The sequence below is a fragment of the Asparagus officinalis genome, chromosome 8, assembly GCF_001876935.1.
Source record: "Asparagus officinalis chromosome 8, Aspof.V1, whole genome shotgun sequence".
Taxonomy (NCBI): domain Eukaryota; kingdom Viridiplantae; phylum Streptophyta; class Magnoliopsida; order Asparagales; family Asparagaceae; genus Asparagus; species Asparagus officinalis.
Window position 1 is genome coordinate 110,277,070 of NC_033801.1, and position 13,840 is coordinate 110,290,909.

Here is a 13,840-nt window from a genome sequence, read left to right on the forward strand (position 1 = left end):
TGATTGCCGGATGGAGATGACTTTATAAGGATGGCCAGACCTAAAATCGTTTTCCATGGTTTGAGGGTCTAATTTCCAAATATAAAAGGTCTAAGGGAGATTGTGGGAAAAAGTGATTGCCGGATGGAGATGACTTTATAAGGATGGCCAGACCTAAAATCGTTTTCCATGGTTTGAGGGTCTAATTTCCAAATATAAAAGGTCTAAGGGAGATTGTGGGAAAAAGAAAGTTCATTACACCCGGGAAGACCATTATGCCCTTCCTATTTGTTAAAATATCAATGCAATTTTTTAGGGATGGTCCCTAGGAACCAGAGGTCCCTCTAAAAATGATTGCCGGATGGAGATGACTTTATAAGGATGGCCAGACCTAAAATCGTTTTCCATGGTTTGAGGGTCTAATTTCCAAATATAAAAGGTCTAAGGGAGATTGTGGGAAAAAGAAAGTTCATTACACCCGGGAAGACCATTATGCCCTTCCTATTTGTTAAAATATCAATGCAATTTTTTAGGGATGGTCCCTAGGAACCAGAGGTCCCTCTAAAAACAGGACAAATTTTGAAAACCAATTCATTTCCAAACTTGTTCATAAAAAACGACCTATTTGAAACTTATTTGTCAAAAACAACTCAGTTTCAGGTTACTAGTTGAAACTTAGTCGTTTTTGGCGAAAAATAATAATAAACTTCACGGAACTTCAAGTAACAAAACTTCACGGGACTTCAAGTCCCGTGAAGTTTGGTATTTTTTTGGGCAAAAAATGACCAAGTTTCAACCAGTTAAAACGACCCAGTTTCAGCCAGTTGGCTGAACTAGGTTGCTTTTGGCACATAAGTTTCAGCCAAAATCTCTCGCCTTCCAATCGTCTTCCAAATAGTGGTAGATGGTGCGCCACCTTATTATTTGCACGGTGAGGAGCATGTGAAATCTCTGGCCATGAACATACCATCCAGAGCTCGAACTATTCTTCAAACACCGTCCCTAACCATGAAACACTCTCTGAATAACTACCAAGCGATCTGATTTAATCATTGAATTTGTGATATGTGCCTCCTTTGCTAATTGCAGATTGTTAATGATAGTCAAGACTTCACTGTGTCTCGCTGATACATCTGTAACTGTCAGAATTACAAAAATAAAATAAAATAAAATAAAATAAAATATTCCCATAACCGTCTCGAATCATGTCACCCAAACTGGACAAATTAGGATAGCCATAAAACTCCCATACACATTCAGATTAAACTGCACCAGCCGGCTAGGGTGGCTGCACTCAATTCATCCCATTAGTCTGTCTTCTCAAACCATTACCAAATGAGTGTTGCTACGGGGACCCAAAATATGGGACCAATGGAGGGGACAAGTAAGGTGTCCCCTTCATATTGCATAATGAGTTGGTTGTGCTAACTCATTATGCAATAGGGAGGGGACACCTCACATGTCCCCTCCATTGGTCCCATATTTTGGGTCCTTAAATCATTTTTCTTACCAAATTCTCCTAAATTAGCTCGAAACCGTTGTTCAATAAATGCTCCAGTATGCGAGTCAATACAGTCATTAACTTCCAACCTAATATATTAAACTTTTTCCTTTTATTGATAATTAGCTATGCATTAACCAATTAGTTCTAAAATAATAATAAAGTAGCTAAGGTTCAATGCATTAACGATCTGAAATCTTCCTTTCAAAGGAAACATGTAATAAAATCTTCAACCTAATGAAGCAAAATCATTAGAAAATTGTGAACATTTATATAAAAAAAGGGATGCCCTTCTTTATGTTCCTCATGTAGTTTATCCTCGACATAGAATTACCACTTGTACATTTTTTTTTTCCCACTGAAAATTATTGCAGTGTAGCCATAGCAATATGACTTTAAATAGCAACCACAGATTACATAAAATACTATGTAGAGAAAAACGGGAAAAAAAGCAACTGCAGCAAAATGCATCTAGAACTCGAGAGTTCCACATTGCTTGCTCTCTAAACTTGATTTTTTATTCAAATTCCTCTGATCAATTCCCTTCCTCGTATTGTTGGGACCTTTATTACGGCCAATACCCAGTTTTGGCAAACCCCGATTTAATCCATCCAATAAAACACATGCCTTGCATAATTTCTGCAAGTTGACATGAAAGATAATTAGGTCTCATGCACGTATCAACATTGAGTAAACAACAAATAATAAATATTAAAGGCAATATCATAGGAGAAAAAAAATTATATTATAATATCAGCACATATTTTAAGTTGGTTATTGCAGTGACATGATATTCTGCTTGTACTGATACAACATTGGATACAATATTCTAACTGCAATGATACTGATTATCAATTGATTAAACTTAATTCTGGTAGTGAGCCACAAGTCATGCTCCCCTTTATCCCTATATCATTTTCTATAGTGCGCCATCCACAGGATTTTTCCGTACCATAGGTACGGATGTAATTCTATTTAGAAAATCCACCATAATTTTCTTTATACAAACAGCAGCCACAATCTGCCTTAATGAAAACAGATAGACAACCTCAATGGAAATGATCATAGTTTGTCACCATCCTAATTATCTAATATACTAGTAGCAGTGTATTTAGTTCTTTGCATCATATAAAGAAAATAAAATTTAGCATGATGAAAATAAACCACTTAGAGATACCTGACTAGAAATATAACCACATCGCATGCATGTTCCTTGCTCAGGCATCTTTGTCGACGTTGATATCCTAAAGTTCTCGCCAGATCTGATTATGTCTAGTATAGCTCTTGGTCTAAATCAACATTCATTACATCAGAGAAGCACAAGCAAGATCATCATACAATATAAAAGATTCAGAGATGTGATTTTCACTAACAAGTTAAAAAATCTACCTGATGCATTCCAGATCTTTTACGAATTCTCGAGCAAAGCCACGGTATGCATTAGGCGAATAAATACCTGAATTGAGGCAACAGACTGGTGAATGTGAAAAGTAAGGAGTTCGCTTAATTGAAAAGGTCAAAAAGTATCAGGAGGTACAATAACACATAAAGAACACAAGGCCCTCAACAAGGTCAAGACCATCCAATAAAGGGGAAAGGATGACCAAAAATAAATGGTTACACGCAGAAAAGGGGATACATATTAATGCACTAACAAAACCTAAAAGGATATAGAAGTTCATTCTGAAAGCTCAAGGGTAATTTGTTATGGATTGAACATAAAGGATAACATTTAAGGATTCCTCCTGGCAGTAGACCTCTACATAAATCTGTCATGTTCAAGAGCACGAGCTAATGTACCTGAAATAGATAGTTCTTTAACAATTTACAAAAAACTTAAGAATGATAAATAGAGTATTCGGAGAGAAGAACTTTCTCATTTAGCAGATTGCAGTCTATGTACTCCCAAGTTAAGCATAATCTTTTCAAACAGACTGATGTAAAAGTAAATGTAATGTAAAAAAAGGTTTAGCCAAATATGAACACTTACATTCTGTGGAAAAGTAGTCAAGCTTTTTGAAATATGCATACGTGACATACTGTTAAGTTCACACATTTGACAAAATCTGATTTGATCAAGAAAGTAAGTAAAAGATGCAGTTATAGAATAGGTAAAAATGACAAGGATATATAACAATCTCTTTCTCATAAGTGTACTTGAATGGCTTGCATCTTGGAATTGGTCCATCCTCACCCGTAGTTATTAAGGTACATCTACCCAATCTACAAGATAAACAATAAAACCTAGTTATACAACAAAACTGAATAGGAAAACTACAACAGGAAAAAAAAGGCTATTAACGGCAACTTCACCTTGCAATGTCACCCCGTAATATATTTAAGATAACAGTCTCAGCAATATCATCTGCATTATGCCCAGTAACAATCTTCTCTGCTTTCATATATGCAGCACCCCTGTCTAAAGCCTGCAACAAGTACATCATATTGTAATAAGTAAAAAAGGTAAGAACAAACGGCAGTTTTAGCAGAACAGAAGCCTATGAACCAGAAAATGCAGAGATTAGCAGTATTAGGCACGGAGACAAAATAAAATAATAAAAAATATATAAAAATAAAGTTCTATCATATTACTTGTGAGCAGAAACATCCATTAATAAAGAAAGGTAATGTAAGATCCAAATACTCACATTATAAGCAAGAAATTTTCCTCGTGCAAATAATGAATGCAGGGATCCTGTTAATTAGTATTCCAATTCTCTTATCAAGTAAATACTGATCTTATAAATAAGTATTCTGATGTTTTAACCGCAAGGACGCTTAAGGGTTTAAGTGATTTCAGAAATTTAACAAAGGGTGCCAAGGAACAGAACCTTGGTTGTTGATGTGAGGTATGCTTTCAACTTATGACAAAATATGTATCAACTAAGTAAGCACAAAGAAAGGGTAGATTCAGGGTTGGAAAGGAGTAGAATCTTATATATCTCGATCGATCTCGATCTAGAGAGAGAGAGAGAGAGAGAGAGAGAGAGAGAAATCATATTATGAGCTCAGTAATCATATTATGAGCTGAGAGAGAGAGAGAAATCATATTATGAGCTCAGTAATCATATTATGAGCTGGTGAGCTCAAATGTTATCATGAGCTAGGCTAATTGGATCGAATTCATGATCGGCACTATACATCTTGTTCAAAACATCACCAAATGGATATGGTGAAACTTTCACATAGTTTAGTGTCTTCTAGAATGCCAATCAAATTGGTTTAATATGTTATTTTTCAAACAGTTTCACCAAATAGATATGGTGAAACTTTTGCATAGTTTAGAGTCTTCTAGAATGCCAATCAAACTGGTTTAATATGTTCATTTTTCAAACAGCTTAGTAGCGATTCATTTTTAACTTAGGTAAAATAATGATTAAAGATTTTCTAGACAATAAATTTTTTTATATAGATCATATAGATTGCAAATCAAGATGGGTTGATTGGGCTAGCTCATGATAAAAATCTCATTTCACCATCTCATTTAATCATTTTCATATATATGTATATGTATATATACACTATTATAAATAGCGGTAAATAACACCGTAATAGCGACGCTAATAGCGTTAGCGGTCCCTTCCCGCTACGCTATCGCCCAATATCGGTGACATATTGCGGAGTATGCATTTTCTGTTGCATGTCACAGTGGTGAATAGCGGGCGATTACGGGCAAAATCCGTTTTTTGACCGCTATGTAAAAGCAGTTTGAGGTTTATTTTTTCAAAATTAACCCAACCTGCAATTTTCGATGTATTCCCGCCGCCTTCAGCCTCCGGCACCTCCTTCAACACATCCTCTCACCTTCTCTTGTCGTGAGCTCCTCCTACTGCAATCCTCTTATCGCTCAGCTCCTATTCTGGAGGAATTTTTAGCTCCTCCTCTAGTCATCTCCCCTATTATGTGATAGTTACTTGTTTATTTTATATTTTGATCTTTTTAAATCATCAAATATGCAATTTTAGATTTTTTAGAATTTTCCTTGATTTTTTTTATTCTTTTGAATATTTACACGTATCTAAATTAGACTGCTATTTGACTTTGCACTTTTTACCACTATTTTGCCGCAATAGCTCTAAATAGCCTTAGCGATGCATCACCACTACATGACGCTATCGATAACATTGTCTTCTCTTCTCTCTCTTACTATATATATATATATATATATATATATATATATATATAAAGGAGAGAGAAAGTAAGACTCCTATCAACTTAAGTTGATGTCCACCAAACTTCCTAGCCACTCATTTATTAATTATAAAACCTTTTCATATCATGCAAGGATCTCTAGGCAATATGAGTGCTAAAAGGCTAAAAGTTTGGTGGATAACTTTTTGCTATCCACTTAAGTTACACAAGTTTTGCTCTCTCTCTCTCTCTCTCTCTCTCTCTCCTCTCTCTCTCTCTCTATATATATATATATATATATATATATATATATAATAATATATATATATATATATATATATATATATATATATATATATATATATATATATATATATATATATATGTGTGTGTGTGTGTGTGTGTGTGTGTGTAAGTTTAAATGAGATTTGATATACTCTGTTGATCATCGTACAGGTAGCCGATTGGGCTAGCTCACGATAAAAGTCTCATCTCACCATCTCATTTTTATCATTTTCACACACACTGATGTATATATATATTATATATATATATTATATACATTTTTTATGCGATCTTGGTTTACTTTATCTTGTTTATATAATTTATTAGTTTAAAATTTCTTTTTAATATTCGGGACGTTTCCCTTCCTATGAACTTCACATTCGTATTCGAACAAGAATATCCTTCAAATAGTAAACATTATTTATTTAATACATATTCTGTAGTTTATAAAAATAAAACTAATCAATTAAGAAGAATTTTTAATTTGGCTAAAGAGATGCTTTCTTTTGGCTAAAGAATTTAATTTTGTTAAACAGTAATTGAATCTATGTTATATGGGTACGTCTATCAGGAAGCCATTCTCGTACCCAACACGTATCCGTACCCGTGCCCAAAACTCTTAGACACTTCATGAGTATGGATATGTCTATTTTAACCTATACTCAATTATATAATATATATTTTAATTTAAAATACTCATACATTTCATGGATATATATTCTACACTTCACATCTATTTCTTATATATTAGTCTTATGTGAATGAAAAAACAATATTAATCTTATGTAAATTACCAATTTTACTACATATAAATATAAATAACATGCTGATGTGAAACAATGTGTATGCAAGTATGGATAACAGCGATAATAATGCTTCACCAAATCAGCGATCGATCTAGGTAGGAAGCTCGAGAACAAAGTGAAGCTCCAAATGGTTTTTAAACAAAAGTTATAAATGTACTAAGTTTAGACCTTTGTAAATTATTCAGATAATAAATGTAATGATTTGTTCTCTTAATAAGGTTCGACTCGTAATATATAGATTTGCAGATATACTTGGGAACGGAATCACTCGCTCACTAAATCAAACAGAATACAACACAATCGTAATTGATATTAATATTGATAGTAATATGCATGCAATAGCGGTTCCGAAAATACTGGGTCGAAAGAAAACTAAACCTTCGTCGGGTTGAACTGGTTCGACGTGATGGACCTCTAGAGGCGGTGTAACGATACCAAATCTGAGTGACAGGAGTTCTCCTCCGAGAGCTACGTAACTGGGATGAAGCGGCGTGTCTGGATAGAAACGTCGGTGCCACGAACTAATCCCCAAGAGACTATCCACGCTCTCGGCAATCTGAGGAGTCACGCGCTCAATGTACTGGCTACGATCTCGAACGGCTGATAATCGAACCACTGAGAGAGCTGTAAATCAATCACGCCGGTCTCTGGATCGTACACGAACTGGGCGTCTTCGGCTTTAGGATCGATCATGCACTAATGGGCCACGGAGTCAGGGTTCGAAGCGGATTCGAATCGGGCTCGAACTGAACTCCAAACAGATCTGAACAAGTGAGAGTTGGATCTGAGCTAAAAAATCAGATCCAACTGACTAGTGTCGGGTCTGATCAAGTGGGTCTGATCCAAGTGAACCAAGTCAGGTCTGATCAAAATAGATCAGATCCAAGTAAACCGGGTCGGTCTGACCAAAACTAGATCAGATCCAAGTGAGCTTCTGTGTTGTCTTCGATCTGAGGGAAAGAAGGACGATGCTGTTGCTCGGAGGGCGGAAGAACCAGACGACGATCTTCGGTGGCTGAGGACGACTTTGTGGAGGGTGCGGGGAGGAAGATGGCAGCTAGGGTTTCACACCTCTAGGCCATACGGTTTCACACCAAATATTCAGGTAATCACAATTATTTTCTTTTAAAAATTTTGTCATCGATCACAAATATGATTACAGCAACGTTTAAATAGAAAAGAAAATTTACAGATTTGGAAGATTCCCTAAATCACTCAACTACTAAATCAAAATCAAAATTCAATTGTCAAATTAACTACTAAAACTGAAATAACTAATAAACTAAAAATCAAAACCACATAGAAGGGAATCGATGCACAACTGAAATACAGTGTCTCATGCGCTGATAAACACATCGAAAATTACGTGCTCGTGCACGTGCCTAGATGTCCGCATCATTCTCCCCAGGTAGGAGAGAACTCGACTCCGTCGAGTGCAAGTCAGGATAGCTGTCATACTGCTCAAGAATATCTGGATCAAACCTCTGTAAATCACCTCGATCGAGCCAAGTATCATCAGACTTAGGTCAACCTTTCCAACGGACTAAGTACCTATGGGTACCACCATCGCTAGTAGAAATAATGTTATCATCAATAATATTATCAATGTCATGCTATATATGGGGGTGATATCTGGGGAAGTGGAGGTAAATGGGAGCTCTTAGAAATAGACTTAGGGGTAGGTTCATCAACCAGTGGGTTGTCAGGGTTAAAATATGGGCCTTTGTACTCTACTAAATCCTTAATATTAAAAGTCGAACCAATATTAAAACATTCAGGAAGGTCGAGAACATAAGCATTATCATTAATTTTCTTGAGAATTTTGAAAGGCCCTGCACTTCTTGTATGCAACTTTTTAACAGTTCCCGGAGGAAACCGTTCCAGACGTATCCGGACCTTCACATAGTCACCAACACTAAATTCTTTGAACCTACTTAGATTTGCTCGCATTTTATAGTTGGCATTGCTATCGTTGATCTTTTTACTGATATCCTTATGCAAGTCATGAATGTGAGATGCAAATGCAGATGCTGACTCAGATATTCTATAATGTGCAGACACAGGGACAAGATCTATAGGCTGTCTAGGCTTGTAACCATACACGACTTCAGTTGGACTGACATGTGTAGACCTATTTACGGAGTTATTATAAGCAAATTCAGCAGTAGGCAGATGTTGATCTTAATCCCTAAGATTCTCACCAACTAGCGTTCTCAACAGGTTACCTAAGCTCCTGTTAACTACCTCAGTTTGACCATCGATTTGGGGATGAAAGGCCGTTGAAAATTGAAGTTTAGTTCCTATCTTGTGCCAAAGGGTTTTCCAAAAATAGTTGGTAAATTTAACATCCCTATCAGACACAATTGTTTTTAGTAATCCGTACAGTTTAACAACTTCGTTAAAATACAACTTGGCCACATGAGAAGCGTGGAAAGTTTTGGAGCACGGTATGAAGTGGGCCATTTTGGAGAATCGGTCCACCATAACAAGGACATAATCGTGTTTTCTAATCGTCTTTGGAAGTCCTAACACGAAGTTCATACTGACGTCCTGTCACGGACAATTTGGAACAGGGAGAGAAGTGTACAGACCAGTATTCTGCTTGCGTTGTTTAGCCAGTTGGCAGGTGTGACATTGACCCACTAGCCTAACAACATCACGTTTAATGCTTGGCCAGTAGAAGCGACATTCAACTGCCTCGACAGTCTTACTATTCTCAAAATATCCTGCAAGGCCTCTAGCGTGTAGTTCCCAAATCAAAAATTCTCTTAGATAGGTGTTGTGAATACATAACTTGTTAAAATAAAAAAATATTCATCATTCATGAGAAACCCATCTATTTCACGGGTCACTACATCACTCAGCAAAGTGTAAACTTCGCTAAAATCAGAGCACGACTCATACTGCTCTTTGACTTTCTCAAAGCTGACTACTTCCGCACTCATAATGGAAAGAAGGCGCATGCGGCGACTGAGTGCGTTGGCGGCCTTATTCTCTACTCCTGTTTTATGTTTAATCATGTAGGTGTAGTCCTAGAGGAACTCAACCCAACGACCATGTCTAATATTCAGCTTCTTTTAGGAGTGAATATATCAAAGGGCCTCGTGGTCAGAATATATAACGAATTCTTGCGGTAGCAGATAGTGACGCCAGTGTCGAATAGATTGTATCACCGCATAAATTTTTTTATCATAGGTGGAATAACTTTGTCTAGTGTCATTCAGCTTCTCACTATAGTAAGCAACGAGATGTCCTTCTTGAGATAAGACTCCACCTATACCAATACCAGAGACATCGCATGCAACTTTAAAGACCTTAGAAAAATCGGACAAGCGCATAACAGGTGCTTATGACATTCTCTGCTTGATTTTCACGAATGCCTTAGTAGCAGGTTTTGACCACTCAAATTCGCCTTCAAGCAATCGATAATAAGGGTCATGATGGTACTGAAACCCTTTATAAACCGACGATAAAAAGTAGCGAGTCCGTGAAAGCTTCGAACATCTCTAATGTTCTTAGGCTCGGACCATTCTTCGATGGCTCTAACTTTTCAGGGTCAGCGAATACTCCTTTAGAAGAGACCACAAATCCTAGAAAAATGACTTGGTGTGTAAGAAAAATACATTTCTTAAGATTGGCATAGAGTTGCTCTTTTCTTAACACAACACATACTTAACGCAGATGATCTACGTGTTGCTCACGAGAGTTAATGTAAATAAGGATATCATCAAAGTATACCACCAAAAATTTTCCAGTGAAGCGGAGAAGTACTTGAGTCATCACTCTCATAAAATTACTCGGAGCATTAACCAAAAGGCATGACCATCCATTCGTACAAGCCGTCTTTCGTCTTGAAAGCGGTCTTCCATTAGTCATCAGAACGGATACGAATCTGATGGTAGTCACTCTTAAGATCAATCTTAGAAAAAATAGTGGCTCCAGACATTAGATCAAACATATCATCCAATCGGGGAATAGGAAACGATACTTTACCGTGATCTTGTTAATTGCACGACTATCCACACACATACGTCATGTTCCATCTTTCTTTAACGTCAGTAATGCGGGGACCGCACAGGGGCTCATGCTTTCTTTCACAAAACCTTTTTTTAGCAATTCATCAACTTGCCTTTTCAGCTCTGCATGTTCATTAGGGTTCATCCTGTAGTGAGGTAAATTAGGAAGAGTTGCTCCCTGAACTAAATCAATTGCGTGTTTGATGTCACGTGTCGGGGGCAATTGATCTGGAAGGTCCTCAGGGAAGACATCAGCGAATTCTTCCAACACATGAGTGGCTTCTGGCGGAACTATATCGGTAATATCCTTAGGATCTTCTCTTGCAGTGAGAATGAAAAATGGGGCTCCATTGACTAGCTCACGATCGACCTTTTTGGCTCCAATCAAGTTAACGTATTTGGAAGACTTGTCTAGATTGGGCTGTTTGTCACTACCTTTCGGTTGAACCGGAAGGATCTTGACCTTCTTCTCGTCATGCTCGAATAATAGCATGTTTGATCGCCCGAAGATATGAACATCATAATCAAACAACCAGGGTCTTCCAACAATAACTTGACCCACATCCATCTTCAGAACATCGCACCAAACCTTGTCCTTATAAATGGAAAATTGAAGAGGGACTAAACACCTCTCTTGGACATGAATTGAAGTGTCATTAATTCACGATATTTTGTAGGGCTTAGGATGGGGTACAGCCTTAAGACCAATTTTGGCTATCACAGCCGATGAGACCGTATTAATGCAGCTTTCACTATCCACGATCACTTTGCAATTCTTATTGTCAATCTTTGTGAACGTGTGGAAGATAAAAGTACGCCTCCAATCATTAACAGCCTTGGGTTGAGAGATGGCGTATCTAACAACAGATATGGTCAGGATCTCAATTTATCTAAGACAACCTAAGACAGTATCATCTATGTCATCCTCAAAATCATCGGTATCATCGTCAACTTGATGGACAAATTCATCTTTATCAAGTTCAGTGTCATATTCACGTTGCTTATCGATGATAGAGACTTTGTGATGGGTTGAGCAATTCGCAGAAACATGTCCATATCCTTGACATTTGTAGCACTTGACGTGAGGGCCAATCTTGGAGAAATCTCTTTCTGGTTCCTTGCCCTTGGGGTCGACTCTAGGCTGGGAAGAACTAGGGTTAGATCGACTCTGAGATTGACTAGACGTAGGGACACGGGAGGACTGGAAGGAATGAGTTCGGAAGTCTTGATTCCTATGATATTTGTGGGATTTAGCTTCATCCAAATCTTGAACTAAGACGTAGGCTCTCTCAATGGTATCTACTCCTCTAGCAAAAAGTTCAGTTTGGAGGTCACTTCTCAATCCAGCTCTAAACTTCGATAAGACTTTCATTGACGCCTCTTGCTCAATGGTGCTGCATCGAGTGAATAATTCGTCAAATTGAGCAACATATTCTTTCGCAGATTTGGTTCCTTAAGTAAGGCGATGCCATTTGTCGAGCAATCTCTGATAAAACGATGGCGGGAGATATTTTCGTTTCAGTTCGTCGGTCATTTCTCGCCAAGTTTAAATCGGTAACTCACCTCTAATATGCCTTAACGTTTCTAGGTTGGACTAATATTGACAAGCTAGTCCGGTAAGCTTCATTGCGGCGAACTTGACCTTTCGAGGCTCCATCAGGGCATACCAATCAAGTAGTGATTCATATTCTTCAGCCAGTCCAAGAAAGCTTGTGGGTCGAGCTTGTCATCAAAGGTCAGTGCTTCGACTTTAATGCTCCTCAGGTATTACGCATCTGGATCAGGCACAAGTTGATGTGGGGGTCGATGAACGATGTGTTCATAGCCTTGACCTTGCGGCGGGGTTGCAACACGTGCTTTTTCGAGTCTAGCGAGTCTTTTGTTGGTTTCATTCTGAAAATCCGTCAGGGCTTCACGGGTAGCTCTGCACTCCTGGACTATGACACCTAGTTATCCTGCTAGCTCTTCGAATTTCTTAAGGAGTTCGGATTCTAGACTACCTGACATGTTGGACTCACTAGTTGATTCATTTGACTCTCATAATCGATAAGGAAGACATGTGCGAGTGGGCATGCACTACAACTAAATGAGATAATTGGTATGCACTAGCAGCTAAATGCGATGAATTTTTTTTAATCAAATAAAAGACTCAATTAAACTAATCTAAAATTTCCTAACCTAGAACCACTCTCTGATACCAAAAATAATATGAAACAATGTGTATGTAGGTATGGATAACATCGACAATAATGGTTCACCAAGTCAGCGATCGATCTAGGTAGGAAGCTCGAGAATAAAGTGAAGCTCCAGATGGTTTTTAAACAAAAGTTGCAAATGTACTAAGTTTAGACCTTTGTAAATTATTCAGATAATAAATGTAATGATTTGTCCTCTTAATAAGGTTCGACTCGTAATATATAGATTTGCAGATATACTTGGCAACGGAATCACTCGCTCACTAAATCAAACAGAATACAACACAATCACAATTGATATTAATATTGATAGTAACATGCACGCAATAGTGGTTTCAAAAATACTGGGTCTAAAGAAAATTAAACTTTCGTCGGCTGAACTGGTTCGACGTGAGAGACCTCTGGAGGCGGTGTAACGACACCAAATCTGAGTGGCGGGAGTTCTCTGAGAGCTACGTAACTGGGATGAAGCGATGTGTCTGGATAGAAACGTCGATGCCACGAACTAATCCCCAAGCGACTCCCCACGCTCTCGGCAATCTGAGGAGTCACGCGCTCAATGTATCCGGCTACGATCTCGAACGGCTGATAATCAAACTACTGGGAGAGCTGTAAATCAACCACGCCGGTCTCTGGATCGTACACAAACTGGGCGTCTTCAGCTTCAGGATCAGTCATGCACTAATGGGCCGTGGAGTCAGGGTTCGAAGCGGATTCGAATCGGGCTCGAACTGAACTATAGATCTGAACAAGTGAGAGTTGGATCTGAGCTAAAAAATCAGATCCAACTGACTAGTGTCAGGTTTGATCAAGTGGGTCTGATCCAAGTGAACCAAGTCGGGTCTGATCAAAATAAATCAGATCCAAGTGAGAACCGGATCGGTCTGATCAAAACTAGATCAAATCCAAGTGAACTCCTATGTTGTC

General features: G+C 37.9%; 1 protein-coding gene across 1 annotated transcript in view; it reads right to left on the reverse strand.

Moving 5' to 3' along the window:
- The window catches only part of LOC109821235 (cytoplasmic tRNA 2-thiolation protein 1-like), an 18,585-nt gene continuing 6,480 nt past the window's right edge, over nucleotides 1,736-13,840 (reverse strand). The window contains exons 5-10 of the mRNA XM_020387417.1: nucleotides 3,794-3,906; nucleotides 3,611-3,703; nucleotides 3,471-3,511; nucleotides 2,870-2,936; nucleotides 2,658-2,769; nucleotides 1,736-2,119 (exon numbers count right to left, since the gene is read on the reverse strand). Of these exons, the coding sequence (XP_020243006.1) occupies nucleotides 1,952-2,119; nucleotides 2,658-2,769; nucleotides 2,870-2,936; nucleotides 3,471-3,511; nucleotides 3,611-3,703; nucleotides 3,794-3,906 (594 nt within the window). The 3' untranslated portion in view covers nucleotides 1,736-1,951. The remainder of the gene's footprint in view (nucleotides 2,120-2,657; nucleotides 2,770-2,869; nucleotides 2,937-3,470; nucleotides 3,512-3,610; nucleotides 3,704-3,793; nucleotides 3,907-13,840) is intronic.